This window comes from Motacilla alba, chromosome 12 (genome assembly GCF_015832195.1).
Source record: "Motacilla alba alba isolate MOTALB_02 chromosome 12, Motacilla_alba_V1.0_pri, whole genome shotgun sequence".
In the NCBI taxonomy this organism is placed as follows: Eukaryota; Metazoa; Chordata; class Aves; order Passeriformes; family Motacillidae; genus Motacilla; species Motacilla alba.
Window position 1 is genome coordinate 19,700,533 of NC_052027.1, and position 26,875 is coordinate 19,727,407.

The 26,875-nt window shown below is 44.3% G+C and overlaps 1 protein-coding gene across 11 annotated transcripts in view; it reads right to left on the minus strand.

Moving 5' to 3' along the window:
- The window catches only part of IQSEC1 (IQ motif and Sec7 domain ArfGEF 1), a 281,230-nt gene that overhangs the window by 166,848 nt on the left and 87,507 nt on the right, over positions 1-26,875 (minus strand). For 2 of the 11 annotated variants that reach the window (XM_038149067.1, XM_038149063.1), the window contains exon 1: positions 1,730-2,261. The exons of the other annotated variants lie outside the window; for them this stretch is intronic. In XM_038149067.1, coding sequence (XP_038004995.1) covers positions 1,730-1,752 — 23 coding nt within the window. In that variant the 5' untranslated portion in view covers positions 1,753-2,261. Of the gene's footprint in view, positions 1-1,729; positions 2,262-26,875 lie in introns of those variants that run through there. 11 annotated transcript variants of the gene reach the window in all.

Genomic DNA, 26,875 nt, shown 5'->3' on the forward strand with positions numbered 1-26,875 from the left:
AGAACACTGACAGAGTTGTTATATGTAAGGTTTCATCTCAAAACTTACTCAACTATTGAAGGACTGGTGTATAACAGTTTAACATACATTTTCAGTATTGAGAACCCATTAAAGAACGTGAAGATTTTGTATATACATGTGATCTTAAGAGTAAGTTCTTAAAAAAAATTCCCAGCTTACATTTTCCTCTGTCCAACCACCAGCATCAGCTCTCTTACACAGGAGCTAAACCACAGAATTATAGTAGGAGGAAGAACCCACATCTTGTTTTCTACAGCAACGTGCTGAGGTGGGTACAAGATACCAAAGGTGTAAGCAGCAAAACGGGAAAATCCTGCACAAGATGGGTCTGTAAATAAGACTGCAAGCTCACTGTTAAAGACAGCAATATACAGGGATTAGATATCCCTTACCCCACATGATAAGCACTCTGTGAAATCCATTCCCTGCTGAGAGTTACAGGATCCCCAAATCCCAGGACCCAAATTAAAATGGAGTCCAACACAACCAGAACTATTCTCCTGTGGATAAACACTCAGCAGGATGTTTCAAGCTGATCCATGCAGACCTGCAAGGCTGCAACCTGTTCTCCAAGTTTACTTATTTCAACTTCCTACAAAAGGCTCTACATTTATTTTGATTTTAAAACATTTCAACTTTACCATTCACCCTTCAGCACAACACAAAAATCTAAAGAAAACTTTAGGACATATACTAATATTCTTTTGTTATTCTATTTGAGGAGTCTGGTTTTGAATGGTTTTATTTACTCTGCCTGTGTGTGGATGCTGAACATGGAGCAGATTTACTCAAATCAGGGTGCTCAGAGGCACTGCTCAAATAACTGGAAAAGGCTAGGGATGACAATTACATGTGTTTCATGCAGGATCCTCTGGAAACCCCAAATTTAACTCTAAAGGGAGTGGATGGTTAACCAGGGGTCAGAACTGCAAACAGAGGTACAGCCACTCCAAGCTCCTGGACTAGGAGTGAGGACAAATCCAAGGGCCCATCCCTGCCTGGTTTGTGCCCATTTTGGAGCAAACCACCTGTGTGTCCCATCCATCCCAGCCCCAGCATCATCCTCCAGAGTGGCCAAGTCCTGAGCCCCAAGCCACGGGCTCAGCTCCCACCGGGGCTCCTCAGCCCCCAGGAGAATCAGCTCCTGTGTCTGACCTCAACCCTCCAGAAACTGCTCCAGGGAATAATAATCAGTGAATGCTTCACCTTTATGTTCTGATCAGCATAAAGCTAGCAACAAATCCACAAGGAATTTTGCCTCCTCGATATGACATTGCTCAGGGCTGCACTGCACATCCTGCTGTTTGTATTTTATTTCTCTACTGAAAAGACAGATTGCACTTTAATATGACAAAGCATTCCAACAAAATGGAAGAGAGATCCTTGAGTCATCACAGACAGAATTCCTAGCACCCTGCATTGCTGCTTGGATGCAAAGTGAAGAGTTTCCTCAATTTTTTTCCCTGCTAAACACAGACTACTCACTTTATTACACTGTATTTTTAAATACCCATATGCACAATCATCATCATAATCATCTAAACACGTTTAATATACAGAGCATTCATCTATCAGAAAAGGTAACACCCTAAAAATGGTTCAGGGAAAGAAACCTACCAACAATAAACTGATCACTACTCCCACTTCTGGAATCCTCAACACAGAAATCAGAGACGTGACGACAGATGAAGAAGGAAAAGGTACTCACAAATAACACCTTCTGCAAGCCATCCTTGAAGGGGCCTTGGAATTTATATTTTCTTTCACGCAATCTGAGGTAGAAAAGCTCTTTCTCAAGGAAAAAGAATAAAGTAAAAAAATTTAAAAAAAAATTACATTCACAGCTTTTGCACGCTCATTCAGGCTCAGCCACAGTGGAACATCACGGATAAGTAAGCTGGTGATGTAACCAGCATCAAACACTGCATCAGATAAACCCAAAGGCTCTACAGGGTTATATTTTGCAAAGCCAAAAGGTTTTTCCCAGAGAGGAGGTTTAGCAAGCATAAACCAGCCACGCTGTCTTCACATTCCTGGTGGGCTCGCTTTCTGCTTCCAGAAAAAGTCCCAAAGCTGTATTTATTATTCAACTTCATCACCAAGAAGGAACAATATGCTTTCTCATTTGCTATTTAGACGGAAATATCAAAGCACCAAATGTTGCATTTTCGAATGCACCATCTCTGCCTGCTCACTGTAGTACAGTCCAAACCAAGAAAAGGCCATTGGTCCTTTTATCTCCATGGAAACAGCAGCATCTGTGAAGACGAACGTATTCCCTCCTCACTGCAAAGTCAATTTATAGTCACATACTATGACATAAACTGATAAGACAGCAAAGCTAATCAGCAACTAGGAGAAACAGCAACCTAAACATGAGATTAAGCTCTTGCTCAAGAGGATATTCCTCTGTATACAGCATTTCTCCTGTGGAAATTGCAGAATTAAGAAGCAAATCAAGCTGTTCCTGAGAGCTGCTGCAGGTTGGGGATTTGTGAAGTTCCCAGTTTGGCTAAGGAAGAGAGTGGCTGAATATTTTACACAACTAGCTTCTGCCTTGAATTTCGAGCTAAATCCTACTACATGGGAAGAGATTTAAACAAAATTGCTCTTAAAAAAAAACAAACAAAAAACCACAAAACCAAACCAAACAAAGACCAACAAAAAACAAACAAAAAAAAAACCCTGAAGGATTATTACCCCAGTGTTACCTTTTCCCTGCTGAACAGCTGTCATCTTTAATACCAACAGCAGAGTGAGAAGTTTCATAACTCTACAGGCGACTACCTCCCCATCTCCCCCCTTTTTAGCACCACCAGTGGTGCAAACACTTCAGCACCATCCTGCTTGTGCTCTACAAACCTCCTCTCCAGGGAAATGATCATTTCTGCAGGCCTGATGAGTCACCTCTCCTTGATTTTATTCAGTGGTTCTTTGTAAAAGAGAAAACCAAACTAAAAACCAAACCAACAGACCCCACAGGGTACAAAAATGTGCGTTGTTCCTCCACTGCATCCTGCCCAGCTCCGATGCTCAGCACTCAGCCCTGACGTTCCCCAGCCAAGCTTCCTCCCTTCCTTCATGAATCAATGTAATGACCATCTGCTCACGTTATTAAGTTAAATATACACCAGAGCACACTGATGAGGGCAGCTCATTTGCTATGGTCAAGTGATCAGCTCCATGGCCAGGTGTCCCATTTCCAGAGGGACAGGGGGCAGCCAAAGCCTACTGATGCACCTACACAGCTCCCAGGGCTGAGGGGAGCAGGAACTGCCAAAGATGCTGCAAAACGTTAACAACAAAAATAAAAAATGGGGGAGGCAGGAGATCTTTGGTCCAAACCAATATGCAAATGAATGAGGGTGACCTAACTGCAGCCTCACTGTACCTGAAGGAGCCAACAAGGAAGATGAACTATTTTAAAGGACCTGGAGCAACAGGACAAAAGGGGAATGGCTTCAGACTGACAGAGATTAGGGATAGATGGAATATTGGGAAGAAATTGTTCCCTGTGAGGGTGGGCAGGCCCTGGCACAGGGTGCCCAGAGCAACTGTGGCTGTCCCTAGATCCCAGGCAGTGCCCAAGGCCAGGCTGGACAGGGCTTGGAGCAGCCTGGGACAGTGGAAGGTGTCCCTGCCCATGGCAGGGGGTGAAACATGGTGATTTTTAAGGTCCCTTCCAACCCAAACCACTCCCTGAATCTGTCTAGCAGAGGCACTTTGGTTTACAAAAGTAAATTTGATGGTAATTTGTAGAACTGTTGGAGCAGCCACAGCCCTCAAGTCACATCAGCACGTGCTGGTGCCGTGGAATGCAGAAAGAAACCAGAGGGGAAGCAAAGGCCCCAAAATTCCCCATTCCCCCACATAACTGGCCTGTAGGGCTTGGATCCAGCACCAGCAGGTGCTCCAACCATATTCCTCTTAAGGAAACTCCATAAATACCCACTTGATGTGGTGCTGCCCCGCCCAGCAGAGCGAGCTCCAGGGAATCCAGCCTGGTGTGGCCATCCCCAAATATCTTTGTTGGTACAGCTCCCAAAACCTTCCCTGGGAGCTTGGTCCCTAACTCCAACCCCCATGGGCTCATGGGACAGGTCAGGCTCCAGGGCAAAGTGCCCCCATGCCACACTGGATGTCTGGATTGGAGCAGCCACACCTTGAGCACCCTGGGAGGCCCTGACATGATCACAGGTACCTGTCAGCTTTGAAAGCTGAATTATCTTTTGCACAAATTAAGGTAATTCAGAGAAATACAGATTTAGATGAGTGGTTTTTTTCTGCTGTACAGCCTAAAGGTATCTTGCCTTCAGGGAAGCTTTATAATGATTCAAATACTGCTCCATTTTTAGCAGATACCAAACACAGAACACTGGAAAAGTACAATTTCAAAAGGTGCTTGTGTGTCCTGAACTAGCACATCACTGCCACCAATACATCACATAAATGACAAATGCCTGCTAAGGAAGCAACACCATTCCATAAAGAATCCCATAAAACAGCTTTCCAAGCTACTGCAAGGTCAAGTTCCTCAATCCCCAGCAGCATATGAGGAAGAGAATAAACAGGCTTGGCAGCTTGGTGCATTCTTCTGGCGTTAATTCCAGCTTCTGCAGATGTCTGACAGTGCACAGGTCAAATGAAAAGTGAGGAATGACTTACCCAGGTATTCAGAAAGGTGCTCCCTAGGTGATAATCAATCCAGTTCAAGGAGGACAGGATAATAGGAAGCTTTTCAGTGCATGGCATTGTTGCTTGTGTTTGGGACAAGATTTCAATTCAGTTCTTGGTTTTGGTTTGATATGTCAGGATAAAATAACTGAGGAAACAACTATCTGGCCCTAAACTCATCTAAACTCCACAGTTTTATTCATGATAATGGACTCATTTGCATGATTTCTGTTAAACACTGGTTTAGCCAAGTCTCCCTCAGCTCTTCCCTGGAACAATGGGAGCTGGGCTGATGAGTAAGTGTGGGATAAAGCCTGCCCACGTCTGTGTCTTAGCAGAATGAACTCAAATTTTCACAATTGATTGAATACTACAAAGTGAGGAGTTAGTAACTGCACAGGCTATTTAGCCTTAGCTTTTAACTTTAAAAAAGGCTTTTCTTTATCAAAAAATGCAGTAAGTAGGGCAGAACTGGGGACACTGGGGCTGAGTCCTCCCCAGCACTACAAAGTCAGCTCAGCAAGACACTTGTACAGTCACTTGATGTCACTGTGTGAAAAGAACTGGACATAAAATGCCCAAGTCATTATCCTAACCACTGTACAAGCTACAAGTATTAAAGACAAGGACTCTGATCCCACTGAAGTGCCTGGGAAGAACTCCATGGGCTCAGCGCAGCCAGGCTGTGCCAAGAGATGCCCAGTGGTTCTGAGTGCTCTGAACACTGATACCCTGCCAGGCACAGAACTAGCTGTCCCCAAAACCCAGTTTTCTCTGCTGAGATTCCCATTCTGTTCATGGCTGTGAGGAGTAAACAACCCCCTGAGCAGTATCAAACACAGTACATCGTTCGTTTCAAATGAGGGCCTGAATTTATCTTCAAGGTTTTGAGACAGACTCAAAGCAAAGCCGTTTGTTACCAGTTATTGCATTTTCCTGTTTATTATTAACATACTGGTCTCTGCAGGATCAAGAGGCTCGGCTATTGATTCATTCTAGAAAACCAGAGCAAAGGCAGTTTGTGGTTGCAATTCTGGGTGAGGCCGCAGGGGACAAAGGACACAGCCCTGCCCCTGCCCAGGAGGCCTTTGACCATCTACTCAAACACGGGATGAATGCTCAGCTCCTCCTCCCTAATCCCAAAACAGAACTTCACCCTGCCTGGCCCTGACACAGCCCCCAGATGTTGTTTTGAGTTCATGAAGCAGAAGTGGCTCGATGAGCATAGCCCTCACGTGTGGACACACAGACACAAAGCTGACCACCACGGCGCTCACACCAGCAACCTGGGACCTGAGAGACCATTTTTATAGGAAAAACTTCCATTACAGGCTAAAAACTCCCCCACATTCACTCTCCCACTTAAGACTGAGCTGTGTCTTGGAGCAACCTGGCCTGGTGAAAGGTGTCCCTGCCCATGGCAGGGGGTGGGACTGGATGGGCTTTAATGTCCCCTCCAGCCCAAACCATTCCATGGCTCCTTGCCTGAAATCCTGGGCCTGTGGAGGCTCCATCCAGCTCCGGAGGAGCAAGGCTGCCACAGAGATCCAAAGCACATCTGTGGCCCCTCCTCATCAAGGCTGGTTCCAGCCCCCTGAGCCCCAATTATGTAATTACATCCTGCTCATTTCTCTGGGCTCTTGTACTTCTAATGCACAAAATGTGTCTCAGAATACGAGTGAGAACCCCAAGGGCTGCAGCAGAGATGCTGATGCCTGGAATGTGATGGGAAGGATCCAGCCCTGTGCTGCCTTCCCTGCAGGCATGTGTGCCCCTCTCTCCCCCACCATGGAACATTCCCTGGCTATTGCTGCACTGATAAAATATTGAAGCTCAAAGCAAAAGTAAACAGCTGTAGAAGAACTGCCAGAAATGTCTCAGGCCAGAGTACAGTATTTTCATTTTCAATCACATTTTGAAACGTTTCTCAGGAGCATTTGTAGTTCTGTCTGAAGCCTCTGAATAATTTTTTTTTTCTTCTGTTTATTTTAGCAAGATGCCCCAAAGCTTTCACTGGAAGCTGCTGCTAATTTTCAGCTTGGTTGTTACTGATGAGTTGATACACATTTGCTTGTGTTGAATTTCCTCTGCAATAATTTTATCCCTGTATGTTCTGAGCTGCATCATATAGATGCTAAATGCATTTATCTATTATATATTATATCTTAACATGCTTTGCATTTATCTATTATATATTATATCTTAACATGCTTTCCATTTACCTTTAATATAGTTAGAAAATTATTTGTTATTAAACCTACTCCTTGACCAAAACGAGGCCTCAGCTAAACATCATTTCAGTAGCTGCTGAATGAATTTTACTGTCTCTCATCACAAACCAAAAAAATCCCTTGCAAATATTAAACAATGCTGGCAGCAGTTAAGAGTTGTGGAAAAATCTCTGTGTTATCACTCAAAATAAATCCTTTTCCAACTTCTACCCTTCCATTACTATTAAAACATTCTTTGTTTCCAGCTAAACAACTTGAGCCCCAAGTAACAACTTCCTTTTAAGAACTCTGCTGAAACAAGGCTCTAAACAAGCATTTATACCTCCTCCCACCATGCAGAACATCTGCTTTTAAAAGGAAGCCTTTGAAAAGTAAAAGTCCCACAAAATTCAAATAATTTTGCAGCCTTCAGTCAGCCCTAACACAAACTTCCACTGAAAATGCTAAAATGCTTTGTATTAAATTGATCACCTTAAAAAACTTCTCTGTTAAGATTTCATGTGACAGCGCTCAAAACCCCTTTTGGAACCTCTGGTTTGTGTAGTTCTGCTCTGTTCTGGTCCTCCAAGCTCCTCAAGCTCCTTTGCACTGCATGTCACTCTGGAGAAAGGATCACCTCTTTAAAGTAACCTGAACTCTCAATTAAGAAATTGGTACATTTTAAGGTAAAATATGAAACCCTCACATTCTGCAGACCCTTAGTATACTCCTGACCTTTCACTGGGTAATATCTTAACTGTCCTAGACTTAAAGGCATCCCATAGATTTGTTTTCTCCAAGATATTTGGTTCCCTGGCTGGTAGGAGGTGGAACAACATGGGCTTCAATGTCCTGTTCAACCCAAACCGGTCTGGGATTCCATGAAAATGCCATGAACAGAGAAAAATGCAGAAGAAGCCTATAAACTTACAGTTTGTGAATGACTGAGCAACAAAATACAGCGGAAAAACCCAGGCCTGGACTATTTCAGACACAGGCAGTGCCAGCAGCAGGAATCCCTGGAACAGCCTGGAAACAGCGTGGACAAGGAGTCAGGATGGGGTTTGGGCCTCAGTGCCCAGTGGGCAGCTGGCTGCTGAAAAACCCCACTGCAATGGTGACCTGGGAAGCAATCCTGCTTCTGCAAGCCTGGGAAAGGTTTTTAATTGCTTGGGTTAATTTGATATGTATTTCTTCCCCTATTCATCGCAGAAGTACAAAATATTTGTTGAGATGCATTTATTGAAATGCATTCCTTCATCCTCAGGACAATGGAGCTTAGAATGCAAAATCCAGGATGGATCCTCCTGCATGGACCTTTCAGCTGGGAGGTGATGCAGGTACAGCACCAAAAAAAGGGCCAGCAGCAGAACAAACCCTAACGAGCTGGACGCAATTAACGCCTGCTCCTCGTCTGGTCTCTAAGTGGAGCCGTATCTGCCACCAAAGAGGTTTCACAAACATTAGGAAATTAATGGGCAGTGTAATCATTAATCACTGCAAAGAGGTAAGAGGAGAAGCCTCTAGCCCAGGATACCACGTGTCACTCACACTGCAGATGTTTCTGCCCTTTAATGTATTTTTCTGACCTAACCCAGAATGACAAAGTCATTTACCCAAGAGTTAGCTAAGCCAGAAAAGCAGTCAGCTGGGCTGCAAATGGATCAAAGAAGTTCAGAAGTGTTTCCTACATCCTTGGTGCACATTAATCATGTATTTTATTCCTAGCTTTAAACTCTGACTGCAGCTGCTGTTCAATGGGTCTTACATAACACACTGACATTAAATTTATTTGTTTCATCTTTTCTACATAGAAATAAGCTGGTATTTTATGATTATTCCTTTGCATTTATTTTCTGTGAAGGCATTTTAACTGTTTTGTCCTTAATTGTTGCAATAAAATCGAGCTTAAGCATTTTAGATGAAGCAAAACCCACAAATTAAGGATCATTAATTTTTTTTTGGCGACCAGACTCATGGTGGATTCCACAATGACAGGCTGAAATTCCATTTTAGTGACAAGACTAGCTGGAATATTTGTGCCAGAATTATTAGCTAGATGTTCAGCAAATCAATTCTATTAATTAAACAGGCAAGACTGAAGACAACTGATGTCAATAAATCTGTCAATATGTTAATACAGACACCAGTGTCACCTCCCTCCACAGGGTAAATATAAACCAAACCCCAGCTGGGTATTCCATGGATTCAGTGCTGAAATGTAAATTCACTACAGGCTTATAAGAGAACATGAGGATGAGATGAAGAAATCCCAGCTGAGGTCTCGAGTCACCTGGTTCCCATGCCCCAGGGAACCTCCTCTAAGTCATGCATTTGCTGTGTTTGTTTTAAAAATGTGTTCTGAACTTAGAGGAAGGTCAGCAAAGGGATTTTCTGAAATGTTCAGCAGCTCCTAAGCCATGGAATGACAGCAGTTTGGTGCCGTTGGCTGATGCAGGGTCATCGAGTCAGTAATTTCAAATAAGAACTTTTCAGTGGAATAATCACAGAATCACAGGATGGTTTGGGTTGGAAGGGACCTTAAAGCCCATCCAGTGACACTTTCCAGTGTCCCAGGTGGCTCCAGCCTGGCCTTGGACACTTCCAGGGATCCAGGGGCAGCCCCAGCTGCTCTGGGCAATGAGGAATGAATTTCATAACTGGAGGAATGCAGGAGGAGAACAGCTCACCACAAGGCTGCACCTGAAGTTGTAACTCACAGAAGGAGAGCAATGGGAGATCCAAAGGGGATTTCCTGGGAGAAAAGCCCTGTCAATCAATACAAGACACACACAGAGAACCTGTGTGATGGGAAAGAAAACCTCTGGAGCAGCTGCACATGGGAAAGCATCTGGAATATTCTCCTCATCTGTTACTTGCAGAAAAAGCAGGGGACTGACACGGCACAGCTGAATCTGCAGAATTATGGCAGATTTTGGACAGGAACTTTTGGACAGTTCTAAGACAATGGAAGTTTAAAAAGCCCCACTTGTATTGCCTAAAACACTCAAAAGCAGCAATATTCAATGTACGCTCTCAGTCCCTGCATTCTCCTGCAGCCAGAGTGATTTGAGATGAGTCAGCTGAACACGAGAATCCAAACAACATGTGCCTCAGCACGTGCTGCTCAGATCTGCAACAACAAACCCACAGCACTCTGCTTTGAGACATCCATCCAAACACCTTCCCCCCAAGAGCCCACCCCACGTCCCACCTCACCAACACGCCAGGCTGCCTCCTCTCCCTGCCCCTGGTCCCGCAGACCCACACACAGAACTCATCCTGGGCTGCAGGGGAATGGGGATGCAACAACAGCCCATGCTTAATACAGCTCAAATCTAAAGGCATTTACCTCTCAAAGTTTCTTTCCACCAGCATTTCCCCCCTACACACGAGTACATTTTTAAAAAAATATTTAAATTCACTAACACCCTTAAATTATTTAAATTCACTCACACCCTTTTGGCTCCAAATTATACAGAACTGTGGATAGTGGAACTCTTCGAATATTTTTGGGTTTTCCCACTCTGGTAGAGGATTCCCCTTGCCAACCCTCTTGCTCTTCCCCAACTTCTGTTCATTTTTACAATACAAGTTATGATTGGGATAAAGTCTTCATGCAAACCACAACTCCCAGCATCCCAGCACTACCTGAAACATGATACATTTTTACCACCAGAACTCTTCAGTTTAATAATAATTTTAATATAAGTTTAATAGTAAGTTTAGTTCTAAACCAAGCATGTAGGTGTCAGTGCTGGTTCTCTGGAGCTTCTAATACAGAATTAGGAGGGCAGGAAGAGACCTCCAAGACCAAAAAAACCCCACGCCCACTAAGGCACATCTCCCAGGGCAGCATCTGCTCCTTTCTTGAGCTCCTCCGGGGATGAAGATTCTACCACCACCCTGGGCAGCCTGTGCCAATGTTTAACTCCTCTCTCAGTGAAGAAATGTTTCCTGATATCCAACCTGAACTCCCACTGGCACAATTTGAGGCCATTTCCTCCTGTCTCTGCTCCCTGGGAGCACAGCCCAACTTCCCCCCAGCTGTCCCCTCCTGTCAGGGAGTTGTGCAGAGCAACCAGGTCCCCCCTGAGCCTCCTTTGCTCCAGGCTGAACAGCCCCAAATGTCCCCAGGCAGATTATTTTGGTGAATGAAGAGCACATGAACTCTCGAGGTCCTCCTGCATTTTCCTCCACAAACCAGCCGCTGTGCACGCGGCGCTCGGGGCCAGGCAGCGCGCTCAGCCTGCACGCAGCAGGCTCTGTGCCTCACAGAGCAGCACACAACACGCTCCCGCAGACACAAACACCCCTCCAATGGCCTTTGCCAGCTCTGTTTGCTGGCAGCAGCCTGGGCTGGCCAGCAGCTGCTCCTCATCTCAGAGCCTGCTGGATGCCAGCAACGCTCAGAGCCACGCTGGGAACTGCTGACCTTGGGAATGCAGGGATCCACCAGAACATTCCTAAAAACCTCTACACATGAGCTTTCCTTAATACATCAGCTATTGCATCTCTTTTTTATTCATAGCTGCACAGCTCTCTTTGGTTATGCATATTAAAAGCACATTTAAGCAACTTAAATGACCTTCCAGACCAACAAAAGCAATTCGGACAGCTGCTAACAAGCCTCTGTTGTTAAATCCTCAGAAATGGGAAAGCTGCAGCAGACGTTCCTATTTCAAACTAGAATTTGAGATACTGAGCAGTTCAACCAAGGGCAGCATCTTGAAAAGTTTGCAGGTACAGGGTCAAGCCATGGAACTTTCTCTTATTCTTCTTTTATGTGCAGAAATGGCTTGAAACAGTGCCAGAAATCCTGATACTGTGCCAGAATAATTAATGCAGGAGCAGTCTGCTGTGTTTATCCCATTTCAATTCTCCTCCACAGAAAGCAGCTACCAACAGTACATACTACAAGAAGTGATTTTGGGAATTAAATATAAAGTGCATACCAAATTTTGAGTTTAGGGTACATACCAGAACTTTTTTAGGGCATAATTAATAACACAATTAGAATATATTACTGTGATGTTTATTCTATTGTCATGAAATTCAAAATAAAAACACTTTCAAAGCAATTCTTATATAAAGTGCACAATTCTATAGGAGGAGAAACCATAGGTATATCATAATGAATTCTAACCATAAGCTTCTTGAACAGCAGTTTATCTAAAGCAGTAAGTCTCTTTCCCATGCAAATATCTGAAAACAGAACAGCAGGTTATGAAACAATTTGTTGTCTATTTGTCTTGTGGACCACCAGAAAACACCCTTAGCAGGGACCCCACCATGGGGACACACTTCAGTTGGGTGATTTGAAAATCCATGCACAAAATATCAGAACAGTACTCAACTTCACCATCTATTATTATTAAAACAACCAACCAGGAAAAAAAACCCATAACCCAAACCCAAAACAAACAAACAAACAAACAAAATCCCACCAAACAAACTCACACACACACACACACACACACACACACACATCACCAAAAATCCCTACAAGAATTTTAACATTTTTTTTTAAAAGCAGCGAAAATACAAGGTTCTTGACCTTTGTTTCTGACATAGGCTCTCAGAATAAAAGTCTTGCTAAAACAGCAATTCCTGAGGAGATCTTAGCTTGGCAAGGTCAGTTTTGTCCAGCAGACCCCACCTCTCACAGGGACAGGAAGGAAATTGGGGCTGCTTGGCCTGGAAGAAGCAGCAGCTTTGGGGTACATGAGAGGGGGTGACTGAGGATGGGGATGGGACAGAAGCCAGGCTGGGACAGGGAATTCCTGACTAAAAGGTCCTTTTTTCCCTCTGAGGATGACGCAGCAGTTGAAGGGAGCCCCAGGGCAGTTGTGAGACCTTCAGCTCTGGGGGTTTTCAAGATCTCCCTGGACAGCCCTGAGCAAACTGCTCCAGCTCCAGCTGATCTGACAGTGAGCACGAGGCTGGAGGAGATGCTGCCCAAGGTCACTTTCACTGCACAGCTCTGCAATTTAATCATATTCTGATACTCCCCTGTGTCCAAGAACTTACAGCTCAGTGAGTCCCCAGCCATGGGACCATCTTAGAAGTTAATAAGCCTGGGTACGATTTTCATCTATGACTGTCTTTGAAACCTGGAATGGACTCAGTATCAAGCACCTTCTGGGGCAGAGCATTGCAAAGTTCCACTCCTCTTTACAAGAAAAAAATATTTCTATTTTCTTAAGCAGCCTCACTTTGAGCTCAATAGCTCTGATTCTAGGAGAGGGTGAATGGCTGCTTCTCATTCTGTCTCTAAAATTCTCTTTTGAGAGCTTTGCCCCACACAGTTGCCCTTTGCAAAGAAAAGACCCAACAAAATTGTATTTCATGGCAGGTTCAGTGTTTCTCTTCCTCACAGCAGGAGGATGATTGAAGGCCCCTTAATAAAAATGCTGAAAGGAACTTCACCGAGCAGATTATTGGGATGTAACTTGCAGACATGAATACCTCTGGGGTCCTCAGTGCTCCCCTGGGCACAGGGAGCAGGGCAATGTGCCACTGTCACCAGTCAAGAGGGAGACAAATGGCACTGGAAGCAGCTCAAAGCTGCAGCAGGTAAATCTGTTCTGTCTGCAGAGCTGGGGGATTTCAGCTGAACTCCAGAAAAATCGTCCCTATTAATCCCAGCTCCACCAGCCACAATAGGGAAGGGTTTTTTCTTTTTAAAAATGTTTTTTAAAGATGTTTCAATGAATGGTTTTGTTGCTGGAAGAAAAGTTCATTTACTTCCAATTTAATAAACAATAAACTAGAACTTTCTTGTAATGTTTGCTGCAGAAAAATACTAACTTTAGCCAACTTGAAATGTAATCAAAATTAAAATCTAGAACTAGCTGCAAATATATCAGACCAGCCAGCAGTAGTTTTCTGACAATGCTAATACAATTATGATGGACTATCCAGCTGGTTCCTGACCCCTCAGCCTCACCAAAAAGCTATCTCTAAGTGATAGTTTTTCTTTATGCCTGAAAACTAATGGAGAAAACAAAATCCCCATGAATTCTTCACATTTAGCCTTATATTTCAGATAATAAAGTGGAGCTGTGGCCTTCTAGGCTGCAGGCTTTGTGAGAGGAGCACATTCTTCTGCCTTTGGATGGGCCCAAACTGAGAGCTGACACACTTAGGACTGGAATGCTCAACTCAAAGGACTTCTAATGTCTGAAGACAGTCTAAATCTTTCAGTGCTGAGGAAGATTACAAAGATACATGTGGGTTGCTACTATAGGACAAAATCAGCATTTCCTAAGGCTGCTGGGAGAAATCCATGGGCAGAACAAAGGCAGCAGCTCCCGAGGCAGCTCAGCAAGCTGAGAAATCCCACAAAAAGCCCTGTTCAGTGCTACAGCAGAGGGGGAGAGGGCTGAAGGTCATGCCTTGAGAGGGATGGCAAAGGAGGAGGAGTTTTCCTGGGGTTTTCCTTTTAAACCAGCCCTGCATGCTCTTCCTCTGAGGGGGCTGCACGAACTGGGACACAAAATCCCAAGTAAACATGGAAAGAAAGTTTCATCAGCCAAGGCTAATGGGGTCAGCTTAGGCACAATAAATCCTTTACATCTGAAAAGCTTCTCAGCCCAGTTTGGATTTAATAGATGTGGGTAACACAGGCATTTTTTAGTTTCTAAGCAAACAGCTGAATATCTAAACCTACGGAGTCAAACCTAAGCTCCTGCAGGCAAGAGAAGCTTTGTTGAGTGTTTGGTGCAGAGTCCAAAGCCTCACTGCCAAACCCTGGCCTACTGTAAGTATTTTGGATTAATGGTTGGGCTTGACCCTAGAGGTTTTTCCAACCTTAATGATACTGTGATTTCCTTAGTGATCTGTCATGAGACCTTTTCAATCTTTCATGGGAAAAATTTTGCTGGGCTTGGGACTAAATTTCCAAGCAATCCATCCATCCATCCTCCCTAAGCCACAGCAGGTTTGCCTCTGTGAAACCAAAAGGGGAACTGAGAGCTGTCTGAAGCACAGCCATCCACTCCAGGAGAAGGTACCAGCTGGTCAGCCTGGGGGTGAAAGGAAAAAGGAGAAATAAAGGCTGTGCCATCAAACCTGATGTAGCCACTGAACATTCTGCCTGCTTGAGTTTGGGCAAGGCTGGTTTTGGCAAATGAGGAAACTTAAATGCCAAGAGTGAGTCATCCCTTGTAAGCAGAGCACAACAGACTTGCCAGCAGCTCTGAGCTGATCTCTGCTTTCTCAGTGTCTGGTGAACACTTCATTACCAGTCTGGGGAGCTTCTCCAGAAGGTATAATTAGAGGCATGGATATAAGGGAGGCTTTAAAAATAAAAATAGAATGGAGGCAAGTTATTAATGTAGGTGGTTCAGATTTTAGTCTTTAATTGAAACTGAAGGTTAGTGTATGTGAAATAATAAGTCTTGGAACTCCCTATAGTGCTATTGTTACTCCATGACAATAAGGTGGGAAAAACAGAGGGCTGCACTTTAATCCAGGGCAATGTGTGTTCCAGGAATAGTCATGTTGCAGTAATATATAACTTTGTTGAGGGAGCAGGTCTGCACAAAATGCAAAATGATTCAAAGTACAGAGGCTCTGCTTTACCACAATCAAAGAGGAATCACCTCGTTGCTGTAATAACAGAACTGCCAAGGTGGGAAAACCCAACTGCTGGCCTGGGGCAGCTCTGGGGCACCACAGGCACTGCCAAGGCCCAGGGAAGCCCCAGTTCCTCCTCTCAGGAGGAGGGATTTCAACCCTAATGCTTCCTGTAGCAAGTGAAGGGATGAGTTCAGCACCTTGGAAAGGGCCAGATGGCCATGGAACGACTCACGGCGAGGAAAAAAAAACGGGCTCAGAAATGATCTCTACTGCAGACAAACCCCAGCATCCTCAAAACCACAGCATTCCCTGCTCCTGAAAAACCACAGCATTCCCTGCTTCTGCAAACCCCACCATCTCCTGCTCCTGAAAAACCACAGCATCCTCAAAACTACAGTGTCCCCTGCTCCCGAAAAACTACAGCATCCCTGATCCTGAAAAACCACAGCATCCTCAAAACCACAGCATTCTCTGCTTCTGACAAACCACAGCATCCTCAAAACCACAGCATCCCCTGCTCCCAACAAACCAGAGCATTCCCTGCTCCTGACAAACCCCAGCATCCTCAAAACTACAGCATCCCCTGCCCTGCTCCCAAAAAAACACAGCATCCCCTGCTCCCAAAAAACAGAGCATTCTCTGCTGCTCCCAAAAAACACAGCATCTCGTGCTCCCAACAAACCAGAGCATTCCCTGCTCCTGACAAACCCCAGCATCCTCAAAACCACAGCATCCCCTGCTCCCGAGAAACCAGAGCACCCCTCAAACGCCAGCATGCCCTGCTGCTGACAAAGGCCTGCTCCCTGCAGCCTGCCCAGCCTGCCTTCTCCAGCAGATGGATGCTGCGGAGCAGAGCCCAGGTCTGCCGTGAGTCACCCAAATGAGTCAGTTCTCACCCGCGCTGCCTGCAGACACTGATACAATATGGCACAAGTCTGCCTGGGCTGAGGGGTATTTATAGCAGCCTGAATCACTGGCTAATGAGAGCTGCCTTGCTGAAATTAAATGTTTGTTGTGAAGGCCAAGCTCAGGATCCCAGCTTGGTGCTCCACAGCACCATGAGCATCTCATGGTCACACCCAACCCCACAGATCCAGAACTTGGTCAGCCCTTCTCCGTGAGGAGCTGTGCCTTTCCTTCCACAGGGCCACAGCTTTTGATGTGTGTTTGGATGGCTTTAGATAAAACTTCAGAGCTTTCACTGTTTCATTACTCTTCAAGCAGCTATTGCCCAGAAGCTTTATTTTGGGAATAAAATCTATTAACAACAGTAGAGCTGGTTTAGGATCAACCTCTGTCCTAACTTCTTGTAGGCAGGAAAGGTGCAAAACCAAAACAAACAAAATGGGAATTTTTGAACAAACATAAAAGGATGAAAAGGACCACGATTTAGGCAGGAGCTCATCCTTTTTTCAGTGCTTTCTACCCCAAAATATCACAGCCCAGACTGATTCAAAAAGCTGATGGTAACAGTATTTCCCTGCATGGGGTTACAAAGCATTCTGATAAACAAGCAAAAAGTGGAACCTGTTATAACTTGTATGGGATCACTTTCTAGATGAAAATAACACCTGTAAATAGCAAAAAATGCAGTTTAAAATTTTGCTTCTAAATGAAAATTATTTGCATAGTGTGCGTCTGTCTAAATCTTAAGGTTTCAGTGAATATATTAGATAACTTAAATGTAGATTTTAGGGCAAGGTTTCAAAGTTTTCAATGGCAAAAACAGCTCATATAATGCAGGACCATTCATTCATGATGATCCTTGCTGTAAGAGGTTAATAAAAATCTGTGACTCCATTTTAGAAAGAATTGCTGTACATAAAACTATGAAACCTCAGAGGTTAAGAGGTGCATGAGTTGTCTAGAGACAGAGCGATTCAGCACGGTGGTACTGCAACTGGCTGGCCAAAAATCCTGCCTTTAGGAGGTGCAGTCCCTGCAGATGGATGGTGCAAGGAGAAAGGTTTGCAGCAAATGGAGTACACATAAAATCTGTCTGGATGCAAAGGTAGAAGGTTTTGGAGTTCAGCTTCGGGTTTGTCTGGTTTGGTTTTTTTGTTTTTTTTTCTGTTTTGTTTTTTAATAGGTTAGAGATGTCCAGCACAAAGCCTATCTCACCATGTCCCCAGTGTGGTTATTTTTGGTGGTCTCAAAATTAGAAATGTGGTTATGAAGGGGTTTGCTGCTTCCACTCTACTCCCACCCTCCCTTCTGCTGCTGCTTGGACCGGGATCAGATGTGGAAGCATTTTGTTCTAACAGAAGCAATTCCCATACCAAAGTGCCTGTGGAGGTTTTTACAAGTACTCACTTTGCACAACTTGAGAGTATGAAAATGTCAGATATTTTCAAACCAGAATGAAGCAAACCAGTGAGATCCCACTGCATCAGAATAAACTTCTATCCCTGGTACCAGAGATCCTGAACAAAACAGACACAGCTTCTCAGGAGACTCAGGGAACTGCTGAAGTGCTATTTCCCCCCTTTTCAGTACAAAAAGCTGCTGTTAAAGCAGTTATTTTGTTCAGCTGCTGATTGAAGGCTATTCACCAATCCCATGTTCTTCAGAAGTTAAACAACCTGGCATGTTTCAATAATAGATGTTTCAGAGGAATATTGTCATCATCTTCTAAACACTTCTCTTACCTATAGCAGATCTTTTTTCTTCCCCTACAGAAAGAGATCCTAACACAGTCTATAGAAAATATTTTAGTCCACTAGTTAAAGTTCATTCTAAAATAGAAGGCTAGATATTCAGCAGAACATCCAAATGTGAAGCTTCAAAGCCCAGCCTATTTAACTGAAGGGTATTTATAGTGTGCATATGCTCCACGATCCCAAGGACCCTATTAAACTTTTTTATAAGTAGAGTATTCTCTCACACAAAGCATCTGCTGAAGGGAGGCAGATGAGCAGATTGTTTTCTGCTAAAAACAATGCTGCTTGAAGCACCACCCCATCAAAAATAACCCTGCTGGTGAGTCAGATGAGTCCCTTGTTTGAGGAGTTTTGCAAAAACAACGCTGTGAATTAAATCATTTTGTCACCCCAAAACGCCGTTCTCTCTCCAGACACGTTCTATTAAAGTCCTGTGGTTCGTCAAAGCTGGAAAGGGATGAAGGCAGGGCAGAGAAGATGATGGATTTCGAGAGGCTGGGCTGGCATTTCCCACATTTTCCACGGCCCGTGCAGGATCCAGGAGAGGGCACTGTCTGCCTTCGGAAGAGATGGGAGCCGTGTGCCAGAGCGAACGAGCAGCAGCGCTGGCAGGGAGATCACAGACCCGCTCAGCTCCTCCGGCTCCTTTCCAGCCGCAGGCGCGGCACGGGAACGTCCCAGGGCACGACACCAAGGACAAAACCCACCCAGCAGGGCAGCACCTCCTCCCTCCTTCTGACCAGACCCCATCCACCAACAGCTTCCGAGCCCAAACGACACCAAAGCCTTGTAGAAGTTGTGCCAGGTCGCTGTCCCAGCAGCGCAGCGTGGCTCCTGAGCGCGTGGCCAGGGGCTATGGAATACAGGGCAGCCTGGGAAGGGTTGGCATCTGACTCCGCTGATTCAGAATGCCGAACAAATGCTTCAGTAAAACTATCTTATATTGCATTAATGCTATATTATAACTATACTAAAGAGATGCTATATTATACTATACAAAGATACATAGCAAACAAAAACCCGTGACTGTCTTGAGACAGCCAGGACACAGCTTTGACCCAACAGGCCAATTAATATAAACAACCATCACCAGAATCCAATTAAGAACTCCCTTCAGGTAAACAATCTTCCTAACACATTCCACATGTGCAAAACAACAGATGCAGAGAATAGAGGTAAGAATTGTTTTCTCTTCTCTAAGGCTTCTCGCTGCAATTCCCAGGAAATATCCTTGCGAAGTTGTGCCTGCCTGCTCTCTATGAAGAGAGCTGTGGCTACACAGAGACCATCTACCAACAGCTTCCAAACCCAAATTTTAGTTAGCTTGACACAAAAACCTTCCGGAAGTTACTCCAGGTCGCTACCCCAGCACTCCTCTGGGCCCTTCTGGTAATTTGAGGCTCTCACCAATGCCCAGAGAAACACCAGGAAATTATTCTTCCCGTTCATCAAAAACCAGCAGGGAACGAGCAACAGCATCTGCTTTAAAAGTCCAATCTTTTCAAGCACCACATCCTACAAGCTCCTCGTGGTCAGGTAGGACAGACCCAGAAAGCCAACACAGGTGAATTGAGCACATTCATTCATCTCCCACCATTTTCCATGACCAGTTTGGGTCTTCTCAGACACTCAGAAAAGTTTTTAGCATGGCAAAAGTGGGTACATCAAAACACTGCTTCAGAAACAGTAAAGTCTGAGTGATGAGTTTATGAACTATGGTTGGGAAACCTTTAAGTTCATTTTGTAGAAAATTCTTCTTGAAAGTGCTGTAAGAGGAGAAAAAAAACCTGAGGAAATTCAGGAAAAGTACTTGAGTATTTATGGAAACACCTAGAAATTCAGGGGATTTTTGAGGTTTAACGTTGTAAATGCTTTCAAAATTCATACAACTATAGGACTCCATCAGTAAACCTAAGATCAGAACCAGCTGTGGAAGATCCAAAAGGAAACTGTTCAAACTCTTGTTAAAACAAAGAAGAGCAGCAGACCCAGTTTTTGACCTGATGGATGCCAGAAGAGCTGCAGTGTTGGTGCAATTCCTGATTAAGGTCTGCAAACCAACCTTTATGCTGCCTTTTCCTTATGGAAGAATAGTCCCTATACCAGGACCACCACATTTTGTCAGCCAGGGTGGTTTGTTTGGGGTTTGGTTTGGAGTGTTTTTTTGGTTTGTTTTTTTTTTTTTTTTTTTTACATTTTGTAGTTTTTTTGGGTTGGGTTATTTTGTTTTGTTTTTTACAGCCTCCAAAACCCAAACTCTCCAATGTGTGACTGCAATAGAGTGCTGAGAGCTGCCTTGAGACACCCCAATTGCTGTAACTGCATTATAAAAATCGATCCCTTTTCACAGCACAATAAACCATTACTGTAGTGCCCTTGATGCATTTCAGAGGCTGAAAAAAGTGTTGTAAAGAGTGATGAACTTCAACTCCTTGAGGTAATAAGTTGTTGAATGCAGCTGCAATGTCCTGAAATGCAGCAAAACTTCATGTATCAGATGTGTCAACCACGCATATATCAAGTGTCCATCTTCATCTTCACTCACTTATTTGTAATGGCATAAAATATTTCAGTGTTATTTTAAAAAATTTGTTTCCCAAGTCAGAGAAAAGACTACTGCAGTGAAAAATCATCATTTCATTAGCAGAAATAGGTATGAATTGGCAAAGGTAAGTAGGGACTGGATGGAAATGGGGCAATTTGAAGTTCTAAGACAGCCTTGGCACAGGGAACAACCCTTGGGAGCTCCAGCCAGGAGCAGGGAACAGGGAAATGGAACTTCACACTCAGTCCTTAGCTGGAGTTAATGGATATGAAACAATCTGAGTGAGCCATGCCTTGTTTCCTTTCTTTGGAAAAGGAGCCTCAATCCATTGCCAGCCTCAGAACTGCCCTCAGACACTCTGCAGCCGTGATGAGCAGCAGAAAAGACTCGTTCCCTGAAATTTCCAATGAGCATTCCCTGGTGCTCTGGCAGCAGGACCTCCCAGGCTTCTGCCACGGGAATTTGTGTGCTGGATCATCTAAAGCTGTCAGCCCCCTTCTACATTAATGTTTTCCATAAAACACCATGTCTTGACCAATAAATGGCTTTAGTTAATGCCATTGACCCAAACTCCAGTTCTATAAAATTTCAGTAAAGCTTCTGTGCAGCTGAACGTAATTTAGAATTCATCAGTCACTTCAAGTATTTAAATCAAGTGTGTGAAAGTAATGAAGCTGAAGTGTTTATTTTAATGCCAAGTTAGACAATATGAATATTCCTTAGAGGGTTTTCTGAGCAGGGAGATAAAAGATGGAGAGCAAACTGAACGAGAACTGACCTATGGTGTACATAACTTAAACCTGTGTTTTTGACATGCCTCAAGTATGTAGAGCTTCCAGGAATGACACTGAGAGGAGCAATAAGCAAAGGGAAAGAACGAGGAATTTAATTGGATAGAAATCTTCACCACTCCATTGGGTACAGTTGTGGGAAGTTTGGGCTTCTGACCCAGCTCAACATCCATCATAATGAGACAGCAAAAGATAAAATAACATCAAAAAGAAATTACTTTGTACCATCTTTTTTCAAAAGCATCACAGTGCCTCCAAGCCCCTCCCAGCCCTCTCAGGGGTTTGCTGGTTTTAGTCATCTCTAGGAACTCAGAATTTCATCTCCCCAGCTGATGCACAAGGGGAAAAAAGAGATAACCAGTGTGTAAGCCAGATAGGATCACTGCTCCCACAGAACCTTTCAAAGGCAGGGCGAGCCCTGCAGTAAGATGTGTTTCTGCCCAGAAAGAGAGAAGTTTTACACACGGGAATACAAATTGCTTGGAAAAGATCTGAGAGGTGTGGGATCACTGACCTTCATGCCCATACATCACACACTAGAAAGTGCTGGGAGAAGTGTGGCTGATACCACAAGGTTTTTCTCCAGTTTTAGGTTTTTTCCCCAAACCATGCTGGATAGGGCTCACTGGGGGAAAAAAATCACCTAAAAATAGGAAAAGTTCTTTTATGCTGCTGTTTTCCAGCCAATTCCTTTGGAGTGTAGCCTCCCTGTACTAAGAAACAAAAGAGCTCAGCTCAGTGCATCCTCAGCCCTCCAAATGTGCTGCTGGGACAGGTGATTGACTTGAAATACTAATGCTGCCTCCTGCAAAGATTTCCATGGGTAAGAGAAATATAGATCTGAGCTTTTTAATTACTCACCTCTTGTATTCAGTTTTTTACACCAATTTATGTAACAGTGAACTACACAGAAATATTACCATATGAGATATAATAGCCATACAAATTCCTGAATTTCTATTTAGCATTAGAGATCAAAAGCTTTTTTAGAGGTTATGACAAGCTCAGCCTAACTAGGCATGAAATAACAAAGCATCAGGGGTGTTTAATTTTATGCTTTAATTATTTACATTATGGGTTTCTTTTTACATGTGCTGATTTTTGCTGCCTTCTCAAGTGCTTGCAGTGGGTTCTCCAACTTACATCACAGGACAGAAATCCCCACAGCCTGCAGATGGCTAAGGCAGCACAACTTTGTGGTCTGTGGCTCCCAATCCATACAGACCAAACTCCAGCTGCCTTTCCTGGGTCACTACTCTGACAGCTTGGAAGTATTAAGCTCTTAATGCTTCTTTTCTTAAGCCAAGTGTTGCTGCATTGTTTGGATTTTCAACGACTGTAATCAGCTCATGTAGTGCCACAAATTACACTTTTCTACAGGAATATTCCTTATAAATAGGGGTTTTACTGCCTTCTCTCTGGACCTGGCTGGTAACCAGCTAGGTGGATAATAGCTCTCAAAATGCTTGGACAGCATGTGGGCCTCCTACTTCCCTTTGAGCCCAGTTTCCATCATCCAAGTGCTCTGGGAATCCAGCAGTCCTCTGGAGGCGTGGGAGACATCACCCCCATCAGGTTTCTGCCCCACCATTAATAAGCTGATATTTAAGCATCAAGGTGACAAACTTTTTAAAAATCAACACGAGATAAACATTTTCCCAGATTCTTTCTTTGGACATTACTGGCACGATCAAGGTCTAGAACTGGAAGATGTTGACCCACGCTCCACCTGCAGTCAGTGGGACAAGGTGCCAACAAAAGTGTTCAAATGATCACCTTCACATCGCCACCTTTTATTTGCTTCTCTCTCCAGATAAGCCCCAAACCCCTTTAAGAGTGGTCCAGGGGAGGGCTGCAGTCACTGCCCTGTGCCAGGGAACAGGAACCTGTGGGGTTTTCCCTGCTGGAAGTGAAACTCCTCACTGTTAATGCCATTAATTAGGTGACTTGCTTCAAGTGAAACATGGATCTGGCTCACCCAGACAAAAATCTGCTCTGAGCAAATTATCTGCAGGCAGATTTGTTACAGACCGGTGCTGGACTGTTGCACCCCAGCTCATTAGCAGATGCTGATCCCACTAAGTAATTAGCAGGTTTCTTTAGCTCTTAATCCTGCCCTGACACATAGCAGAGGGAAACATCCATGGGAAAGACACGGCAGTGCTGGGACAGGGAGCTCTGGGGGAAATTCAGTGTAAATTTGAGGCTCACTGGCTGAGCTTGGGGTCAGGCTGGGTCCTTCTGCCCGCTCTGGAGACTGGGAGGGACATTCCTGTCAGGGCTCAGCGTGGAGAGCTCTGCAAACTCAGCAGTTCATCAGCACCTCTGCACTAAGGACCAAGGGCCTGCAAGGGGCTGGCTGGGTTCATTAGGGATTAATAAATTGTGGCCTTCCAGTGCCTGAAGGAGCCAACAAGGAAGATGGGCAGAGACTTGGGACGAGGGCCTGGCGTGACAGGAAAAGGGGGAATGGCTTCACTCCGACAGAGAACAGGGATGGATGGGATATTGGGCAGGAATTGTTCCCTGGGAGGGTGGGCAGCCCTGGCACGGGTGCCCAGATCAGCCGTGGCTGCCCCTGGATCCCTGGCAGTGCCCAAGGCCAGGCTGGACACTGGGGCTTGGAGCAGCCTGGGACAGTGGAAGGTGTCCCTGCCATGGCAGGGGTGGCACTGGATGGGCTTTAAGGTCCTTCCAACCCAAACCATTCCAGGGTTCTGCAATCACCACAGCAACAAGTTGCTTTGCAACTGCTCCAAAAAACGGTGAGATTTTCAGAACTCCACAAAATTGTATCAGCTCTGTCTGGGAATACTCAGAAAATTCACTAGAGCAAAGTCAAGGCAAAACTGCTGGGCAAACATCCTAGGTGCTCTACAAAATCCAACGTCCTGCTTTAAAATAAAAAGCCCATTTTAAAATGCCAAAGCAGCCACAGGAGTGGAAGGGAGTTTTTCCCTGAGAGGAAAGCAGCCAGGCTCTCAGCAGTGATGGAAACTCAGAAGTCTAGCAAGGCCTGGAGGACACAGCTCCTCAGGGCACCTGGAAACCAGCAGGAGGAATTCCTCTGGGGTGGGACAGGCACCATCCCTGGCCACTGGCTTGAAATGTTTACTGCCCTCAGGAGTTTCCCACACCATGACACAAACCTGACACTCCTGAGTCAGCCCCTTAAGCACTGTACACACAGAGAACTTCTGGCTAAACACATCTGCAATTAACTAATTACAGCTAAAGGCATGTAGGTTAAAATTCCTGCTATAAATGCAAAATCAACTGAAAACCAAGCAACCCCACTCACTGGTTGTGATTTGTTGGATATTGATCAAGAGTTCCCTGTTATTACCTTCATTCATTATAAATGGTCCCAACTCCAGTAATTTGTGATAAAATCAGATTCCTGTGCTCAGCTGCAACAGTCAGTTCCTGAACTGATCAGTGCCAAGAACAAGCTTTTATTAATTTTAGGGACAGTATTACCCAGCCCCATTACAGACACCCCAAAAGAGAAGGCAGGTGGGAACTCTTCCAATCAGCCCTAAACCAGGATACCTCACTTGTATAGACGACAATAAATTTTTTCCTCATCAAATGATACTGGTGAGATGATTTTTTTTTTTTAATTTTAAAAGCAGTCAACCAGTGGTACTTGAAACCAGTTTCATTCACACAAAACAAATTCCTATAAATATTAATGCTGTTGATCTTATACTCCATGTAAAACAAAGGTGCTATCTGCACTTTAAAAAGCAATCATTCAATCAAGTCTGTTGTAATTGAATAATTCAGCTTTAATAAACCCTCCTGAAGTGTACAAAATAACATAAATCTCAATGCCCATCCTCTCTGTGGAAAGAGACTGTGAGTCTTTCCTACCTCCCTCTCTGCTTTCCATCAATGCTATCAGCTCTCCATTAAAGGGATCTATAGCTTCCTCCAGTCATTTTTTTTTCCCATCAACTTCTCTTTCAAGAGCCTTAGAAATTCCTGGAAGCAGTACAATAATTCCTTCCATTTTCACAGGCACAGCTGAAACAACCACATGAGTGTTTATCTTGGAGTTACACTGAAAATTAACTGAGGAATGTGCAGCAGGAAGGCTTGAGATGGGAGATAACCAATGCAAAAGGCACTGGATGTTTAATCATTTGCAGTTATCTATGTCCTGTCGATACTGGTGAATGAAGGCAGGTGAACAGGACCAAGGTGTGTTTTCCAAAACAACCTGAAAGCGTTGTTGAGCAATTAATGGTAAAAACACCCAGGCATCCCTCACCCCCAGCTGCCACCCATCTCCAGCAATTTTAAATGCTAATTGCTTTTCAGAAGATGGCAATCCTGCAATCATTGACAAGTTTTAGATACCTGTCACTGCAGTCTTTTCATTGATTTGATGCACAGTTGACCCCAGTTATTTATTAACTTGAGTTCTACTAACCACAGGGCTCAAAAAGCTGCATTCTTGAGGGAAGCAGGAAAAAAATCCGAGTGCCAGTGATCTGACATTATTTATTCATAGATCTGCACTCACACACACATATGTAAGGCACCACTGATCTCCAGAGTCAGGCTTAAGTGGAGTCATCTTCACCTAACCTTGTGCAGAGTCAGGGAAACAGCAAGAGTCAGTCAGGGTGCAAAAGGGCAGGAAAAGAGCAAAGTGATGAGCAGTGCTTTATCTTACACCACCTCCAGAAGAGACAGGATTGCAGCCTGGAGGTAAAAGGGAAAGGCAGGTCCTGCCCAGGGAAAGCCATGGTGAGAAGGACCGAGGCAGATCAAACCACTGCACACAAATTAGTGACAGGAAAACAGAACTGTGTCTTTTCCAAGCAAAGGAGGAAAAGTCAGAGCTGCTTTTACAATAGCAGACAAGGAATTAGAAGCACATCATCTTGGACTATGAGACAGCACAAGGGAAAAGCAGGAGTTTGAGTCCCTGGAAAGCTTCAGAGGCTAACAGACACCTTCAGAAATCTGGAAATATTCAAGAGAATTTTAAAGAGATGGTACAGGTCAAACTGCAGTGAGTTCTCCCAGTCCTTTTATAAAGTTAAAAACCATGATGATTTCAAAGAATACTGGTTTTATATACACCAAATGGATTTAAAGTATTCCAGGAAAATGAAATTCACTCTTATATTCAAATGTATTTGTTCAGGCCTCTGAGAGGCTAAACCATATCAGTTCTTATTATAAAATAAGTTTTTCCTCTCCTTGATGTTTTCCACCTTCCCCACGCCCACATGAAGCCCACTATCACAACTGGCTGTCCCTTTCAGCTGGTAGCCCTGGATCTTTAGGAGGAGAGAGTGGTGCAGACCTGCCCCTGCCCTGGAAAGCAGCACAGCTCCACGTGTGCCCTGCTGCAAGGCAGTGCTTAGGGCAAGC